The following is an 18,394-nucleotide window of genomic DNA, read 5'->3' as shown; positions in this document are numbered from 1 at the left end:
TATAAAGAATAGAGAGCTAAACCTAAGTCTCCACTCCAGCTCCCCAGTTTCCTTCCCAAAGTAACCACTGCTGTGCAATTTCCTATACAACCTTCCAAAAATATGAAACGCAATAGAGCATACATCTAAAGATATAATACACAAACACAAGTATGTATGTAGACACAATATGCAAACACAAGCGTGCATGCAAAGATGCAGCAGGCAAGCACAAGCACACATACAGACATCATAAATGGAATACAAACACAAGTGTGCGTGCGAAGAAAAAAATCTGCAAACACAAAGACATGTAGACATACGATACACAAACATGAGTATCCAGGCAAAAGGGCAAAGACTTTTGAATGAGCACCTCACACGCTGTACCCCATTTCTACACTTACACTCTCTCTGGACAATTGTCGGGTTGATCCAGATACCCTCCATCCATGACAAATTTTAACACCTGCTCGTTTGATAGGCCTTGGTAAGGCTGTTCCGCCAAGCTGGTAATTTCCCAAAGGACCACGCCAAAGGACCTGCCAATGACAGTCGAGAATAGTAACAAAGAAGCCGTTAAAATACACACAACACACACACACACCCCTTCTTGGTTTACTAGAACCTGGTTGGCCAGTTCACGAAACAATTCATGCTGCAGCTCAGAAATGCCTATAAGATTAGTGTCCACTGGAATGTCACAGTAGCTGTGCAAGGGTCCCCAGACATGCCATCCCTTCTTTTTCTAGATGGAGAAGCCCTGAGGGAAGGCAGTTTTTAAGTGACCCCTCTTGCACTGGTCATACTAGCAGAGCAACCTGGAATTCAAGTGCAGTGTTCTGTCCACCAACCCACACATGACTCACCACATGTCCGAAGAAGTGGTAAAGACCCCGTCCTTCAGGGATTCAGGTGCCATCCACCGCACGGGGAGCAGACCCTTTCCCCCTTTCCGGTAGTAATCCGTTTCGTAGATGTCTCTGGTCATTCCAAAGTCTGACAACAAACAGTAGTTCACATGTTCTTAGCCTTCCGCCTGTGGCCAGCTGTCTGCCATCTTTTCTGCCCCACCCCTCGTAGAGCCCTCAGATGAAGGCACCTGCCCCAGGTGTGAGCTCACCTGCCTCAGGTGTGTGCTCACCTGGGTCACATCCAGATCCAGTGAGAACGGATTCTGAGCGTACTCATGGGGATGTGGAGGGAGAGGATGGGTCACCATTTAAAGGGAAAGAAAAAGAACCACCAAGTAGCAAAGAAGTGATGTTCTGACCTGGAGCTTGGGAATCTCACCCTCAGCAATGCTCCCTTCCTACCCATGACCTCACAGGCATCCCAAACTGAACTTTTCACGCTCTGCAACCAACCTACTGTTCGCCACTGGATCTGGTCCCACCACCCACCCAGCTGCCCAGCCAGAAACCCAGTGCTGGGTCTTCCCTTGGCCACCCCCTTTCCTCACACCCCACAGAAAAGACAGTGGCGAGTCCTGCCCCCTCGCCCTCCACATCCCCCTCTGGTCTGTTCCTCTCCACAGCCCTGGATGCCCCCAGGCCCGCCACCATCTCTCACCTGCAGGACCCTCCCTCCATCCTGACCCTGACAGCCCACTGCCCAAGAGAAGCTACATAAATAGGATCATGTCACTTCCTGCTTCACACTGGCTACGTAGGATAACATCGAGATGACCTACCATGACCGACAAGGACCTTCCCAGTGTGGCTCCTGTTTCTCTCCTCTACCTCACATCTCACACTGCTCTGCTCCCCTCTGCGTTCACCTTATTCACACCGCATCAGCCATCCTTCCAACCTCACAGCCTCTGCACGTGCCGTAGCTCCCCCTGAGACGCCATCTCTCGGGGCAACTTCTGACCCTGCAAGTCTTGGTTAAAACGTTGCCTCCTTACAGAGAGAGAGGCCTTTCCTCTCCATCATGGAACTGAACCCTTTACTTCCTTCAGCGCTCTCTTCCCAGTCTCCATCATCTTATTTACACGTCAACTATTTTACTGTTCACCCAGAACAGCTCTGCCCAGTAGAACTTTCTGTGATGATGAACGTGGTCTACACCACACTGTCCAATATTGTTCAAGGTTCCCAGTTCGACTGATGGACTTAATATTTTATTTTACTGAATTTACATTAATGTAAATTAGTTCACTGAATTTTAGTTATTTTATTTTGCTTTACTGAATTAATTAATTAATTTATTTATTTATTTTACTTAATTAATTTCATTTTATTTTACTATATATGGAATCTAAAAAAACAAAAAATTGTTCTGAAGAACCTAGGGGCAGGAAAGGAATAAAGATGCAGACGTAAAGAATGGACTTGAGGACATGGGGAGGGGGAAGGGTAAGCTGGGACGAAGTGAGAGAGTGGCATGGACATATATACACTACCAAATGTAAGATAGATAGCTAGTGGGAAGCAGCTGCATAGCACAGGGAGATCAGCTCGGGGCTTTGTGTCCACCTAGAGGGGTGGGATAGGGAGGGTGGGAGGGAGACGCAAGAGGGTGGAGATATGGGGATATCTGTATATGTATAGCTGATTCACATTGTTATACAGCAGAAACTAACACACCATTGTAAAGCAATTATGCTCCAATAAAGATGTTAAAAAAAATTAATTTAAATTATTTTACTGAATTTAAATTAATCTAAATTAGTTTACTGAATTTAAATTATTTATTTTTACTTAATTTCATTTTATTTTACTGAATTAATTTCATTTTGTTTTACTGAATTTAAACTAACTTAAATTAGTTTACTACATTTTAATTATTTTATTTTATTTTACTGAATTTATTTTATTTTACTGAATATATTTTATTTGATTGAATTTATTTTATTTTACTGAATTTAAATTAGTTTAAATCAGTTTACTGAATTTAATTTATTTTATTTTACTAAATTTTATTTTATTTTACTGAATTTACATTAAACACAGTGGCCAGTGGCTAATGTGCTGGATGGTGCAGATAAAAACTGCAAGCTGCAAATAAGAACTGCAAGCTGCACAAGAGCAGAAAAATCACGGCGACTCATTCAACCTCGCCCCCGTAACACCTCCTGCAGCGGCTGGCACAAACGCTACTTAAAGAGGTGAACGAGTGAATTAATGAACCAATGCAATTAAATTACAGCATGAGGATTAGGTCCCCGTCCGAACCCTGCCCCTTCCCAATATTAGAAAAGACTGAAGCACTTGCTGTAGACAACTCTTCCTGAAATCGGAAGGCCTGGCCCAGACATTTCAAAGCAGAAAGGCAGACGCACCTCCAATTTTGACAGTAAAATCGTGGGCGACCATACAGTTTCGAGCTGCGAGGTCCCGGTGTACAAACTTCTTGGCGTTCAGGTATGCCATCCCGTCGGCGATCTCCGCAGCCATCTGAATCATCTCTTGCAGGGTAGGGGGAGGGCGGCCGGGGTTATTCTAAAGTCGAAACATGGGGTCGTGTTCAGCGACACCAGTGCCCGAGGCCGGCAGCGGACACCCCACCGGGCACCTGGAGGCAGCTCACCTCGGCCTCAGGCCGCAGGGAACGGAGGTAGCTCTTCAAGTCCCCGTGAGCCATCAACTCCATCACCACCAGTGTCGGCTGGCCTTTGGATACCACCCCCAGGAGGCGGACCTGTGGAACAAGCATGGGGGGGAGGGGCGGGGGGGTGGTTCTTGGATGAGGGTCTGTGGGAAGATGTCCACTCACCCGGGTCTCCCTGTCTGGGACCTACATCACACACAGCACCCTGCTCCTGAGTGGACTGTGGAAAGCCCTGGTCTGCCCGGCTGAAACACCAAGGTCCATGTCTTGTTGGGTTGGGGAGTGGGAGAATTCAGAACTCACAGTCTGGTGGGAGGGGGGGAAGCAGACAGACCTGCCCCCACACAGCACAACATGTCAAGGCAAACCCTCATATCTCTGAATGCAAAGGCCCACTTCCAGGCCTTCACATAGCTGTTTCCACTGCCTGACCCTCTGTCTCCTCGCCTGAGCTGACTGTCCTCAGCTGATCTGTCCACACAGCTCGGTCCCTACACTCTGAAGTCTTTGCTCAAATATACCTTCGCCACTGCTGCATTCCCAGTTCCCCAACTCTGCCCTCCGCTCCCCTGTTGCCATAGTATCATATCCTTGTGGACAACATCATTAATCTACTGGGTTTAGAGTCTGTCTCCACCCGCGGGATTGAGAGCTCCAGGAGGGCAGACGTCTGCTGCATCCCGGAGAGGAGAATGGAGCTCAGTACAGAGCAGGTGCTCCTTGAATATGCGTGGGGCAAGGACGAAAGGACACAGGCTCAAGGAGAAATTAAGGGACCGTGGTGGGAGCAGAAAGGCAGGGAGAGTCTGTGCTGACTTGGGGGAGCAGGGAAGGAGTGGACCACTGTGTTTAAAGGTTACAAAGGAGCCAGGAAGAGGGAAGAGATGGAAGATTCTGGAAAGCAATGGGACAGTGAAAAGGCTCTTGCTCTGAGTGAGGTGGGAGAGGATGGGATTTGAGAAATGAGAAGGGAAGGGTCACCCTTGTTTTGGATGTTCAGCAGAGTCGGGGCTGGGCAGGAGGTCCACAATAGGACCTCTATTGCTCTATGCAATAGGAGGAAGGACAGGTATTAAAGGAAGACTTTTTCTGCTCCTGGAGCCAACTCGGGACTCACCACGTGGTGGCAGGTGAAGCCCTTCATGACCGAGGCCTCGTTGAGAAATTCGATCCGCTCTCGCAGGCTGGCAGACTCGTTGACCGTCTTCACTGCCACTCGGGTCTCCGCCTCGCCCTTGACAATGTCCCTGGCGTTGCCCTCGTACACCATGCCGAAGGAGCCCTGCCCCAGTTCTCGCAGGAGCGTGATCTTCTCTCGAGGCACCTCCCACTCATCCGGCACGTACACAGAGCAGGGAAACACTACACCTCACTTATCTACACAGTACCCTTGGAGGATCCCTCAGGGGTCCCTGGCCATCTCCCACCTGCTCCCCCTCCCAAATGTTCACTAAGTGACTCCTGTGATCTAGACCCTGTGCCGGGCAGTGGGCACAGAGCCAGGAACAGGACAGGCAGAGACTGGGGAAGGAGTCCAGGGTTCTGGCCAGTAAATGCTGAGCTGAGCCTGCATCTCCATCCTTTCTGTCTGATTCAGAGCCCTGCTACCAAAGGATGCTAATTCCCATCTGAGCCTGTTGTTTCTGCAAAGTACCAAGGGGATAGGGGATGACCCTATCTGATAGGTGAGTGAGCTCACCCAAGACCACCCAGTGCCAGTGGATCTGCAGATGGGATGCAGCCACATAAGTGAGACCAGAAGAACCACCCAGCCAAGCACTGCCCAGGTGGCAAACCCACCAAATGGTGTTTGTTTTAAGCCACTAAGTTTGGGGTGGTTTGTTACGCAGCAAATAATCTGCAGACAAATACGCAAAGTCCTCATAAGAAAAGCCAAGATGTTTTCTGCCCTCCTCTGCACCTGTTATGGGCTGAATTGTGTCCTTAGCAAATTTATATGTTGACATCCTAACCCTGGTATCTCAGAATGTGACTGTATTTGGAGATGGAGTCTTTACAGAGGTGATTGAGGTAAAATGAGGTCATTAGGGTGGCCCTAATCCACTCTGACTGGTGTCCTTGAAGAGGAGATCAGGACACAGACACACACAGAGGGAAGACCATGTGAGGACACAGGGAGAAGACGGCTGTCTACAAGCCAAGGAGAGAGGCCTCAGGAGAAACCAACCCTGCTGACCCCTTGATCTCAGACTTCCAGCCTCCAGGACTGTGAAGAAATCAAACTGTTTACTAAGCCACCCAGTCTGATCACAGCAGTCTGAGCAACACGATACGGTCACCAATGGCTCTTTCAAGGACATTGGATCAGACGAGCTTTCTGCACCCAAATGAACTCACAGATGCTCACTGGGGGCCCCTCAGGGTTCTGAGCTTGGACCTTTCCCTGTGTGTATCCCTTGGCCCAGAACTTCCTGGCCTTAAAGACCCATGAGCCCCAATTTCTAGCTTCCACTTAGTACCCCTGTGCTCTCAGCCACTGCTGCATCCCCGGAAGGAAGCAGGACAGTAGGGTGGAGAGGTGGTCCTGAGGTTCAGCTTCCCCATCTCCGAGACGGTTAACAATGCCATTCTCAAACAGGCAGAGGAGGCTCTGGATCAACATTCGTCCCCCCCCCCCCCGCCCTGCTCCTGGGCTCTGTGCATATTCCCACTTGGAATAAACTCCTTGTCTACTTTCTCTATTCTGATGCTTTGAGGTCTTGCTGAGCCTGCCAGGACCGCCCATCCCAGGGGTGGCCAATTCCTACAGGCAGTAAATGGCGTGCCTGTGAGCCCGCTTTTCATATGCAACCCGACCAATCCACAGCCCACACCCCAACCGCCTCCGTGATCAGGCTCTCACACTCTGGGCCACTCTCCCCCTGCCCTGATCACCCCAGGGCCAGTTTGCAGACAACCAAGGGCAGCCCCTATGCCCCAGACCCTGCTGAAACAGTTCAAACTAGCTCATCCTATGTCTTACCCTGCCTGACCTCTCCTTTCCCATGGAAAAGACAATAAAGCCTCTTGCCCACGTTTTTCCCTCCTCTCCCTCTGCCGACCCTGGTGCTTCCCCATGTGGCCCTGCCTCCCGTTTCTCCGGACTCTGTGAGTCTAAACTTCTTCCTCACGATAGTCACTTGCAGGTCTGCATGTCTTTCTTATCAGACTTATTTAAAACAAATCCCAGGTACCCTTAAAAACACCCCCCCTGTACCCCAAGGCAGCATCCTGCCAGGCGATGGTGTTCATGCCTTGAAAGTGGCTTTTTGAAATTGCTGCATGAAGCATTTTAGAAACTTGTAGTGCAACCGCTGCCTTCGCATCTGAAGGAACAGCCAAGCCTTTTCTTCAGGGGTCACTCACTGCCTTTTGGTACAATCCAGGGGAATACGGCCATTGATCCTGCCATATCAGCATCAGCGTCACACCCATGGTCAGCTGCCAGCAATAGCAGATGTGCCCCTGGTACACGCCCAGCCTCCCACCTTCCCCATCTTGTCCCTGCTTCTTGCCTGCCCCATCCCTGATCCCCAGTCTCCCACCTTCCCCATCTTGTCCCTGCTTCTTGCCTGCCCCATCCCTGATCCCCAGTCTCCCACCTTCCCCATCTTGTCCCTGCTTCTTGCCTGCCCCATCCCTGATCCCCAGCCTCCCACCTTCCCCATCTTGTCCCTGCTTCTCGCCTGCCCCATCCCTGATCCCCAGCCTCCCACCTTCCCCATCTTGTCCCTGCTTCTCGCCTGCCCCATCCCTGATCCCCAGCCTCCCACCTTCCCCATCTTGTCCCTGCTTCTTGCCTGCCCCATCCCTGATCCCCAGCCTCCCACCTTCCCCATCTTGTCCCTGCTTCTTGCCTGCCCCATCCCTGATCCCCAGTCTCCCACCTTCCCCATCTTGTCCCTGCTTCTTGCCTGCCCCATCCCTGATCCCCAGCCTCCCACCTTCCCCATCTTGTCCCTGCTTCTCGCCTGCCCCATCCCTGATCCCCAGCCTCCCACCTTCCCCATCTTGTCCCTGCTTCTCGCCTGCCCCATCCCTGATCCCCAGCCTCCCACCTTCCCCATCTTGTCCCTGCTTCTTGCCTGCCCCATCCCTGATCCCCAGCCTCCCACCTTCCCCATCTTGTCCCTGCTTCTTGCCTGCCCCATCCCTGATCCCCAGTCTCCCACCTTCCCCATCTTGTCCCTGCTTCTTGCCTGCCCCATCCCTGATCCCCAGTCTCCCACCTTCCCCATCTTGTCCCTGCTTCTTGCCTGCCCCATCCCTGATCCCCAGTCTCCCACCTTCCCCATCTTGTCCCTGCTTCTTGCCTGCCCCATCCCTGATCCCCAGTCTCCCACCTTCCCCATCTTGTCCCTGCTTCTTGCCTGCCCCATCCCTGATCCCCAGTCTCCCACCTTCCCCATCTTGTCCCTGCTTCTTGCCTGCCCCATCCCTGATCCCCAGTCTCCCACCTTCCCCATCTTGTCCCTGCTTCTTGCCTGCCCCATCCCTGATCCCCAGTCTCCCACCTTCCCCATCTTGTCCCTGCTTCTTGCCTGCCCCATCCCTGATCCCCAGTCTCCCACCTTCCCCATCTTGTCCCTGCTTCTTGCCTGCCCCATCCCTGATCCCCAGTCTCTCACCTTCCCCATCTTGTCCCTGCTTCTTGCCTGCCCCATCCCTGATCCCCAGTCTCTCACCTTGGCTTCTGATTCCCACCTCCGAGCCTGGATGACCAGTTTGGTCACCACTTTCTGGCTCTGACCCTCGGCACTCTCTCTGGCACAGGATCCAAGCTCTATACCCCCACAGCTGGGGCACCAAGTTTATGGCCTCTCAGCCAAGCCCACGCATGGGTCCCAGATCAGCTAGGTCAGCCCATTCAAACAAGTGCCAGACGGCAGGTGTCCGACTGCTCCCGGTAACAGGGTTTCTGCAGCAAGGGGCAGGTCTGCAGACTCAACTGAACAAAAGGACTCTTCTCAGCCCCCCAGGGTATCAACCCTTGACTGTCACTTGACAGTGATGGCAAAGGAAACTGAACAGCGGGATTCTGGTCACCCACAAGGGAGAGGATCATACTCACCATCGCTGGCACTGAGGTACTCGGGGTTTGAAGAAGCATACAGTGGTCCCAGTGGCCCATCCGGCTGCCTGGATGAGAAAAATGGAAACATTCCATCTTGATATCCTTACAGAACTCTGTGGGTCATTAGCGGGAGGTTACAGCCTCCCCAGTGCAAACAGCCACCCTTATTAACAGCATGCATGTAATCCTGGATACAGTTTGGGGTGAGGATGGGAGACCCTTATTTTTTTTAGCAGAAGCCCATCAGATGGCTACTTAAGTGCATCACCATGGAACTGCTCACTCATAAACTACAATTTATGGTTGTCAATATAACATCTAAAAACTGCTCATCCACTGCTGTTCTGGAACCATCTCGTTCCAGCTTATAAGAAACAACTGTTGAATTTTCAGGAAATTTGCAAGCCAGTTGTTAAATACAACCACCATTTAAAATTAAATTACACAGGCTTACAGTTAAATACATTATATTCAAAGCAAAGGTAATGAATATTCAAAACCAATTATCATACTACCTCTTACTTTGATGGACTGGACACTCTTCAGCCCTTCTGTACCTTATTTATTTATATGATTGCATCCATATGGCAGAAATACTATATATCTGTGATTGACTGCCTATCTCTTCCCAACTCTGCGTTCAGTGACGTCATGTCTGTAGCTTGCAATTGGCCATGGTGGGAATATTCACAGCGGGGATAAATAGGCAAATGCTACATACCAAGACCGATTTATTGTTCTGCTGTACATCCAGGCTTGAGAAAGTGATGGCAAAAATGTCAGTAATGCGGATTAAGCTTAAACGTGTGTCATCTCTGTAGCCATGACATTGCCAATGGCACAAAAATTGAGGAAATGTGCTTTCAGTATTTAAAAATTATTATCTGATTCTGCAAAAGTCATTCCTATTGTCGATAAACGTATATGCCTTATTTCATTTTTATTTTGCTCTTTAATGTAAACAAAAAATCAACATTCATCTTGGAACTACAGCCATTCATCAGTTGCACTCATAGGTTGGTTATAGATACAAAGGTTCAGGGGGAAAAAATTGACAAAAACATTTGGTGAGGATCAACTGGCTGTAGGGAATTTATGATAGCGAGTATCGTATATTGTATTATGATCATTATCTGTAAATTGCATGCTATGCATCCTTTAGATCAGTAAGATTTACAGTCAATTTATTTATTTATTTATTTTTAAAATATTTATTTATTTATTTTGTTGCACCGGGTCTTAGTTGAGGCAGGCAGGCTCCTTAGTTGTGGCATGTGAACTCTTAGTTGCGGCATACATGTGGGATCTGGTTCCCTGACCAGGGATCGAACCGGGGCCCCCTGCATTGGGAGCGTGGAGCCTTACCCACTGCGCCACCAGGGAAGTACCTACAGGAAATTTAGATATAACTCTATCTACGTGTAGGCCTACTTTTCCCCGAGAGAGCTGGTTGTTAACCATTTACCAGAACACCTCCGTGCTCACCTCTTTCTCAGGAATAGATAAATGCTTCCGATCACAACACTGAAGAGAAAGACAAAGATGAGGGGGCCGATGATAATTTTTGCAATATTTGATGGTACGTCTACTGAAATAGAATAAGAAAATACAGGTTTCACATCAAAATGTGTTCACATCAAAGGTCACACCGGAAAACACATCTACATGTCCAATGGGCCACACACACTTGCCCCCCTTCTCCAGTCCCTGAACCCCTCCTGCGGTGACCCCAGACCACTGCCCATCACCAGCTTTTCTCCCTTCACCATCGAAGGCCACCTTCACAGGCACACAACCCAAGCCATCAGGCAGGTCCCCACACTCAGAAGGTTCTGCTCTCTGTTTAATGCTCTATTGTCCCTGTCTGGAAAGTCTTAATAATTTTTAAAGAAGGAGCCCTGCATTTTCACTCTGCACTGGACCCTACAAATTAAATAGCTTATTTTAATCCCAACAGCACCTCTGGCAGATGAAAAATTCACCAGAAGTGCCCTGTGTTTGCTGGGGGTCGTCCCAAAAAACTAAACCAACTAAAGAAATGCTATGTAGCCTTAATTCTTTTTAATTCACACACAAGGCTGAGTTGTCTATAATTACAAATGCATCCACGTATTCTGACTCTTCCAAGCCAAGGAAGAAAGTGAGTTCTGGGAAGCCAGAGAAGGAACCTCGTCCTGCAGGTTTTTAATAATAGTAGTTTACTGAACACTTGGGAACACGCCAGGCACTGTTTGAAGTGCTTTGCCTGGGAGATCTTAATTAATCATCCCATAAGCCGAGGTGGGAGGTGCTATGATCAACGGCAGTTAACAGATTGGGAAACAGAGGCTCAGAGAGGTGAGGGGTCATGCCCAAGTCCAAGAGCTGATCCACGGTGGAGCAGGGATTTGAACTCGGGCCATCTGAGCAAGTTCTTGACTACCGTTCCATGCTGCCTTTGGTGGCCATCTCTATCCAGAGACATCTCATCCTCCTGGACCTCCCTGAATTGACAGCAAACTTCCTCCTCCCACCTCTGGTGGCTCATGGCATGGAGAAACCCTCCCTAAATATTTGCTGATTGAATGGGACATGAAAAATGGAAACCGTCTGGTCACATGCCGTGGTCGGCAATGTCCCTCCTCCCCATCCCTTGGCAGGGGAAGCTGGAGGCTACTGATTGTTCGGAACCCAACACATCTCAGGGTAGAATCCGAGATCCATGCTGCCTGCCCCACCCCGTCTCTGTGTCCCAGATCCCACAGTCCTTAGATTCCAGTGGCCACCAGAATTAGGGTGCGGGAAGGGAAGCATCCAGAGTGCAAAATTTGAGAGGAACTCTTGCGCTTGGCCATGCCAGGGCAGAGTCAGCGCCTGAGGGTGAGTGCCTCTTTAAATTTTGTACCCTAGGTGTCTTGCTTGCCTCCTTGTTATTTAAGAAAGAATTTTTTAAAGTAATCTAATGTGTCAAACATTTAATTCTCCAGATTTTTTGCTATTGTTAGTAAGCAGTGCTGGATTTCCTTGAACATTTATCTTTTTTGGACATCTCTGATCACTTTCTTAGGATGAATGTCTAGAGCCAGCACTGCTGGCTGAAATAGTAAAAGCCTTTGTAAGCTTTTCTGATACATACTATTAAAGGACTACATTTTAGGACTCGTCTACCATGAGACAGAATGTCCGTGTGTCTGCACTCTTGGACAACACTAAGTACATAATTAAAAAACAGAAACAAACAAAAACCTTGCCAGTTTGATAAGCTAAAAATTGTATCTCATTTTGATTTGCTTTTTTTTTAAAGGATTTTCTTATTTATTTATTTATTTATTTATTTTTGGCTGTGTTGGGTCTTCGGTTCGTGCGAGGGCTTTCTCCAGTTGCGGCAAGCGGGGGCCACTCTTCATCGCGGTGCGGGGACCGCTCTTCATCGCGGTGCGCGGGCCTTTCTCTATCGCGGCCCCTCCCGTCGCGGGGCACAGGCTCCAGACGCGCAGGCTCAGCAATTGTGGCTCACGGGCCCAGCTGCTCCGTGGCATGTGGGATCCTCCCAGACCAGGGCTCGAACCCGTGTCCCCTGCATTAGCAGGCAGACTCCCAACCACTGCGCCACCAGGGAAGCCCCTGATTTGCTTTTTTTTTCTTTTGGTGTGGTTTTGAGTGAGGCTGGACCTTTTTTTCCTTACATTCTGTATTTTTTCTATTTCTTTTTAAATAGGTTATTTACATCCTTTGCTTATTTTGTGTGAGGACATATATCTTTAACTCATAGGAGACATATATACATACTCATTTTATATGAAAGATATTAACTCTGTCAATGATGTTACAAATGTTTTTCCCACTTTGATATGTTCCTTTGAATTTTATTCATGGTGTCCCTCCAAATCCTTGAAAACTCCTGAGTCTTAGGAATGTCTTTGTTATTGATGATCCCCTTGGAACATACCTGAGTTTATGCTAAGACATGACATGGTTCGGGATGGGGGTGCTGGTCACCAGAAAACCAAGTGTGTGATTAGAGGGGTGGGGTGGCCTCCAGACAGGGGGAGGGGTTGGAGATGGAGTTCAAGCATGTGGTCAGTGCTTCAACCGATCACATCTGTGTAGTGAAACCCCAATAAAAACTCAGTTCACCAAAGCTCAGAGGAGCTTCCTGGCTGGTGAACACATCAGTATACCAGGAGGTGACGTGATGTGTCCTGATTCCATGGGGAGAAGACACAGGAGCCGTGTCCAGGACCCTCCTAGCCTCCACCCTATGTGGCTCTTTCTTTGGGTGGTCCTGACTTACATCCTTTGTAATAAAACTGTCATTGTCATATAGCATTTTCCTGAGTTCTGTGAGCCATTCTAGCAAATGATCAAATCTGATGGGGCTGTGATAACACCCGAATTTGTAGCCAGCCAGTCAGAAGTGCAGGTGGCCTGGAGAACCCCCAAAACTTGCATCTGGCATCTGAGGTGAGGGCAGTCTTGGTGGGAACTATGCTCTTTTTAATTTGTAGAGTCTGTGCTAACTCCAGTGGAAAGCATCAGAATTGTAGTGCTATGTATCTGGGTGGTGTCAGAACACTGACGTTCCCACCCAAGTTCCCACTCCTCCTGGTCTAGAATCTCCCTTCCTTCCAAGTGTCTGGGTTCCTACCGCATGTCGGGCTGAACATCTTCTGCCCCAACTCATACATTCTTCTAGTTTCTGCCAAGATAGCACCACTTCCAGGAAGCACTCCCTAACCAGCTCAGCTCTCCCCACCTCTCCTCACCCTACTGTCCACAGCATGTCCAGCTCACCCAATGGCAGCACTTCCTGCCTGCAGGCCAAGAGCACACCCAAGGCTGAGCAGATAAGCGCCCACATCCTCCCTTGGAGGGCATGGCCTACCTAAAAACAAAGATGAAGACACCAGTAACAGGAGCTAATGTGTTTACCAGATATGCCCTGTGCCAGCCACTTGACATTCATGATGTCACTGAAACATCCCTTCACCTCCAGAGGTGGTCCTAGTATTATATCCATGATCAGATGAGGAAGTGTAGGCTCAGAGAGGGCATGCCTCTTGCCCTGGTCACACAGCAGCAGCCGTTGGACCCAGGAGTCAAGACAGAGCCAGTACCCACAGCCTCCATGCTTCCCCAACCATCCTTTGAAATGTTCTGCCGTGTTCAGCACCAAGCACAGACCCTACCAGTCGAAGTGGCCGTGCAGACTTACAATAGTCTGTGACGTAGAAATAGGTGGCTTCCGTCCAGGAGCCATTGCCCGCCAGGGAGGTGGCCCGAACTCGCACACTGTAATTCCCGGGTGGCAGACCACGCAGCCTGCAGCCCCGCTCCAGAGCAAAATGCCTGCGGGAGACGCAGAGATGCAGCTCCTAGAAGACAAGGATCCCACTCAGAAATGACACGGACGGAGTTAGGCACAAACACTGCAATAGGCAAGCGACTTTGAGACTCGAGGAGTTACAGAACCTTAGCTCTATGGGTAAGGCACAGAGAGAGAGGTTACCATTGATACATGATACGTGATAACAGCCAATCTTCCTAAACCACAGCCAAGCATGTGGCTCAGATCATGTCATTTAATTCTTATAACCACCTCATGCTTAGCCTTATGTTAGAAACAAGAAAACTGAGGCTTGGGGTGGAGGTCTGGCAAACGTTTGCTGTAAAGGGCCAGAGAGTAAATATTTTTGGCTTCAAGGGGGCCAGACGGTCACTGTCACCAACTCAACCCGGCCATCATAGCTCGAAAGCAGCCAGAGATGGATCCTGAATCCTGAATCTATAACATCCGTAAACAAATGAACGTGGCTGTGTGCCCACAAAACACGGTGGATGCTGAAAGCTGAACTTCGTAGAAATTTACACATGTCAAGAGATGCTATTCTTCTTTGGATTCTTTTCAATCATTTGAAGATGTGGAAGTGATTCTTGGCTCACGTGCTGCACAAAAACAGGTTTTACATAAATAGTTTGCCCTCCCCTGATTGGGGAGCTGAAATGATTTGTCCCAGATCTCATAGCTGGTAAGTGGCAGGGAAGCCCTTGAACCCAAAACTGTCTGGCTCCAAACCTCTCCTTGAAACCACCATGGGGTATTTTCACCAGGACTCCAGAAGGTCAGAAAAAAAGGGACCCAGATCACCTAAATCACCTAAGAGCCAACCGGTTACATGGGCTTAATGTCTTAAGGACAAATTTTAAAACACCTTCCTAGCCTTTTGATTTATTTTACCATCATTAAAAGAGTTGGGATCTACTTAAATGTCTGGCAAGAAGAGAGGAGATAAGTAAAGCATACATGTCCCAGCAAGAAACATGTAAAAAGAAAGAAACCCAGAGCTTATTAGGAAAGGCGTGAGGCTCACTGGGAAATATGACCACGAAACCTGCAAACATCGGCCAGATTTTGAAAACTTTCCAAAACAGCTCCAGGCTAATAGTGCATGCAGAGAACTGGACTGGAAAATTTCAGGAAGGAGTGGAGAGACAGAGAAACATAAAAACTCCCGTGCTTATCATGTGACAATAACAGCAAGAAAACAGATCGTGCTGGCGGCAGGGGTGGGGAAGTCTAGTCCAAAGGTTCTTCCAAGTAGAATGAGTCACCAAGTGGAAAGGGACAAATAAGCAAATATAGAAACCAAAGGTAGCTACTATCCGGGATAAAGGGGAAATACATCCTACAGTGCTGGTCATGTACCTCGAGGGGTGGGGACGGAGAAGGGAGCATGATGGAAGGATCTAGAGGCAGCTCTCTCCATAGACACCAAAAAAGCAAAACAAGAAGCAAATCTGATGAAGAGTGACGAAGCCAATTATAGAAGTTTGTGCAAACAAGAGAAAAAAAGAAAAAACAAACAGCTCAAAACTGCAAAAACGTACTGAAGCAAAGGATATAAGTGCACAAAAACTGAAAATCGATTCTCTTTCCAGGATGGGGGTGGTCCCTGGTACCAGGGTCCCCCAAGGTGGGAAGGGAAGTGGTGAGGGGGAAAATGACTCAAATGCAAGGTTCAAGGAGAGGCAGAATCAAAAACAATGCAGCTAGAGGTGATTTTGGCTGTTAAACTAGCAAATAAGGGGAAAAAAGGACCTCCCACCAAATGCTGGAGAGAATTTTGTAAAACTAGCAAAATCATATCCCAGCAGTACAAACGGTATAAAAATAGTTTTTTAATATTACTTTTTACTTTATCAAAGCGATGTTAGACAATTATGGAAAATGGAGATAATCGCCCAGTTTTGCTTATAAGTTTTTTTTTCTTTTAACATATTGTAACCTCTCACTCCTAATTTTCCCTCTATCCCTCTGTTCCCCTAAAGACCAAATAGGGCTCGTCTGTCTAGGATCAGGGTCGGGCTATGCAGGGCAGAGGTGATGGTGGAGATTGGTGATGAGGATTCCTACTGGCAACAGGAACGAGAGAGGCAGGCCAGTGAAGGCGGCTGCAAGAAGTTAGGGTTGGGTCCAATGCCAGTACGGTAACAACTGTCCCAGTTTACCCAGATTATCCTGGGATGCAGGACTTCAAAGCTCAAACCTGGGAAATTCCAGGCAAATGGGGATGAGTTGGCCTCAGTAGCAGAGACCTGTCTCCATGGAGACAGAAAGCAGATTAGTGATTGCCAGGGGCCGGAGGAGTAGGAAGCAAGGAAGATTGGGGGTTGATGGCTAAGGAGGTGGGCTTTCTTTGCTGGGTGATGAAAATATTCTGAAATTGTGGTGATGGTTGCACAACTGTGACTATGTTAAAAATCATTGAATTGTATGTGTTAAATGGGTGTATTTTATGGTATGTGAATGTACCTCAATTAAGCTGTTATTTTAAAACCCTCATGACTGAGCCAATCAGCACACAGCACTGTCATGGTCATATGATTGGGTGTCACGTGACCTCAGCATGGCTGGAAATGCTGGGACACAGACTCTCTCTTCCTCTAGGCTTGGCACTGAGAGGATATGAAGATTGGAACCACTAAAATCACAGGACAACCAGGAGCTGCTGGGATCACTGCAGGGACCCCTTGAGATGCAACAGATCCAAAGGAATTCTGGATCCAGCTCTGCCTGATCTCCTTCAACTGTTCAGTTATGGGAGCTAATAAGCTTCCCTTTTGTCATAAGCTACTTTGGATGGGGCGGGGGGGGGGGGCAGCGGTGTTTCTTGGCTGCTGGTGGAAGATGAAGAATAACAGCTTGGAAGATCTAAAATCCAGAGCCTGTAATCTCAACCTCTACATTATACTGGACAATGGTCACCCCCAACATCATTTTAAAGGGTTGTACATCCACGAGTTTCATGGATATACCATCCTCTATGTATCCGTTCTCCAATGGACAGACATCTAGTGGCATGCACTTTTTGCTAGTGGTGAAAATCTTATGCATAAAGCTTTACCACCACCCCAAATTTGAATTATTTCCTTAGAACATATGGGATTGATATATATGGGATAAGATATTAAATAAACTCTGCAATAATGGCTCTCTATGAATCATGTCTCTCTTTATACACCCCTGAGGGCTCCCCTCCTATACTGATGCTGGGCTTGGCCACTGGACTCACGCTGGTGCACATTTTTCCTTGTTTCTTTTGACAACGCTCTGCAGGACATATAAAAACAGGCCGAGGGTCAGATTTGGCCCACAGATGATAGTTTGCAGATTTCAGTTCTAAATCATCATCAAAGCTGAATATTTGGACATCAAGAGATGTGGTCCCAGGAAGGATCAACAGAGAGAGGTCCATCTGTCCTCTCTGGCTTGGGGAAGCCAAGCTCTGCCCACCTGGTTACAGGATGACTCTCCCTCAAAGTTCCAAGAAGTCGGACGGTTTTGCTACAACCTCTGTTAGGGGTTGGCAAACTAGAGCCCGCAGGCTGAATCCATTCCACTGCTTGATTTTGTAAATAAAGTTTTATTAGCACACAGCTACTCCCATTCATTTTCATATTGTCTGTGTCTGCTTTGGAGCTATAACAGCAGAGTTGAGCAGTTGATCCAAGACTGTACGGTTCCCAAAGCTGAAAATATGAACTCCCTGGCCCCTCACAGAAAATGACCTCTGATCAACGTGATCACCCTTAATTGCCGATGGCAGGCGCCAGAGCCCAAGGATCTGGGTTTGAGTGTTGGATGTATGACCTTGAGAAAGTCTATTCAGCTCCCCAGATTTCCATTCTCTCAGCCGTCAATGGAGACACTAGCAGATTTTCCCTTAGAGGGTCATTGTGAGGTATAAACAGATCATTGCAAAGGGCTCAATTCATAGCAGGGTACACCCTCTGGGTCAAACTCAGGAAGGTGACTTGACATCTGCCTGAAGTCACCCAGTAAATGGGGAGAAATATCCTTAATCAGGTCCAAGCCCCAGCAGTGCCTCTCTTGACAGGTGTAGACCCCAAGCCCTTTCTGGGGATAGAGACCTGCCCCACAGTGGTTACAGGCTTAGAGCAGGGACCAGCAAATCCCAGCCTGCTTGCTGCCTGTTTTTGCAAATAAAGTTTTATTGGCACACAACCATACCCCTTCATTTACGTATTGTCTACACGGCAGCTTTCACAATGCAAAGGCAGAGTTGAGTATTTGCATCAGACCCCATCTCACCACAAAGCCAAACATGTTTCCTATCTGGCCCTTTACAGAAAAAAATTGCCAACCCCTGGATTAGAGCATCAGATAGTCTTGGGTTTGAATCCTGACTCTATTCTTATAAACCTTGGATGCAACTTAAATTCTGGATGCCTCAGTCAGTACCAAGCTCATTTGGGTTATTCTGAGGATTTATTGCACTTCATTGG

At 48.2% G+C, this 18,394-nt stretch overlaps 1 protein-coding gene across 1 annotated transcript in view; it reads right to left on the bottom strand.

Moving 5' to 3' along the window:
- INSR (insulin receptor) overlaps window positions 1-18,394 on the bottom strand; it is a 136,876-nt gene that overhangs the window by 7,234 nt on the left and 111,248 nt on the right. The window contains 8 exon segments of the mRNA XM_057540888.1: window positions 387-521; window positions 849-978; window positions 3,266-3,425; window positions 3,514-3,624; window positions 4,652-4,896; window positions 8,606-8,673; window positions 10,094-10,196; window positions 13,803-13,962. Coding sequence (XP_057396871.1) covers window positions 387-521; window positions 849-978; window positions 3,266-3,425; window positions 3,514-3,624; window positions 4,652-4,896; window positions 8,606-8,673; window positions 10,094-10,196; window positions 13,803-13,962 — 1,112 coding nt within the window.

The sequence above is a fragment of the Balaenoptera acutorostrata genome, chromosome 2, assembly GCF_949987535.1.
Source record: "Balaenoptera acutorostrata chromosome 2, mBalAcu1.1, whole genome shotgun sequence".
Classification (NCBI taxonomy): Eukaryota; Metazoa; Chordata; class Mammalia; order Artiodactyla; family Balaenopteridae; genus Balaenoptera; species Balaenoptera acutorostrata.
The sequence above is the reverse complement of the archived record's forward strand: the minus strand, read 5'-3'. Positions and strand labels throughout refer to the sequence as shown.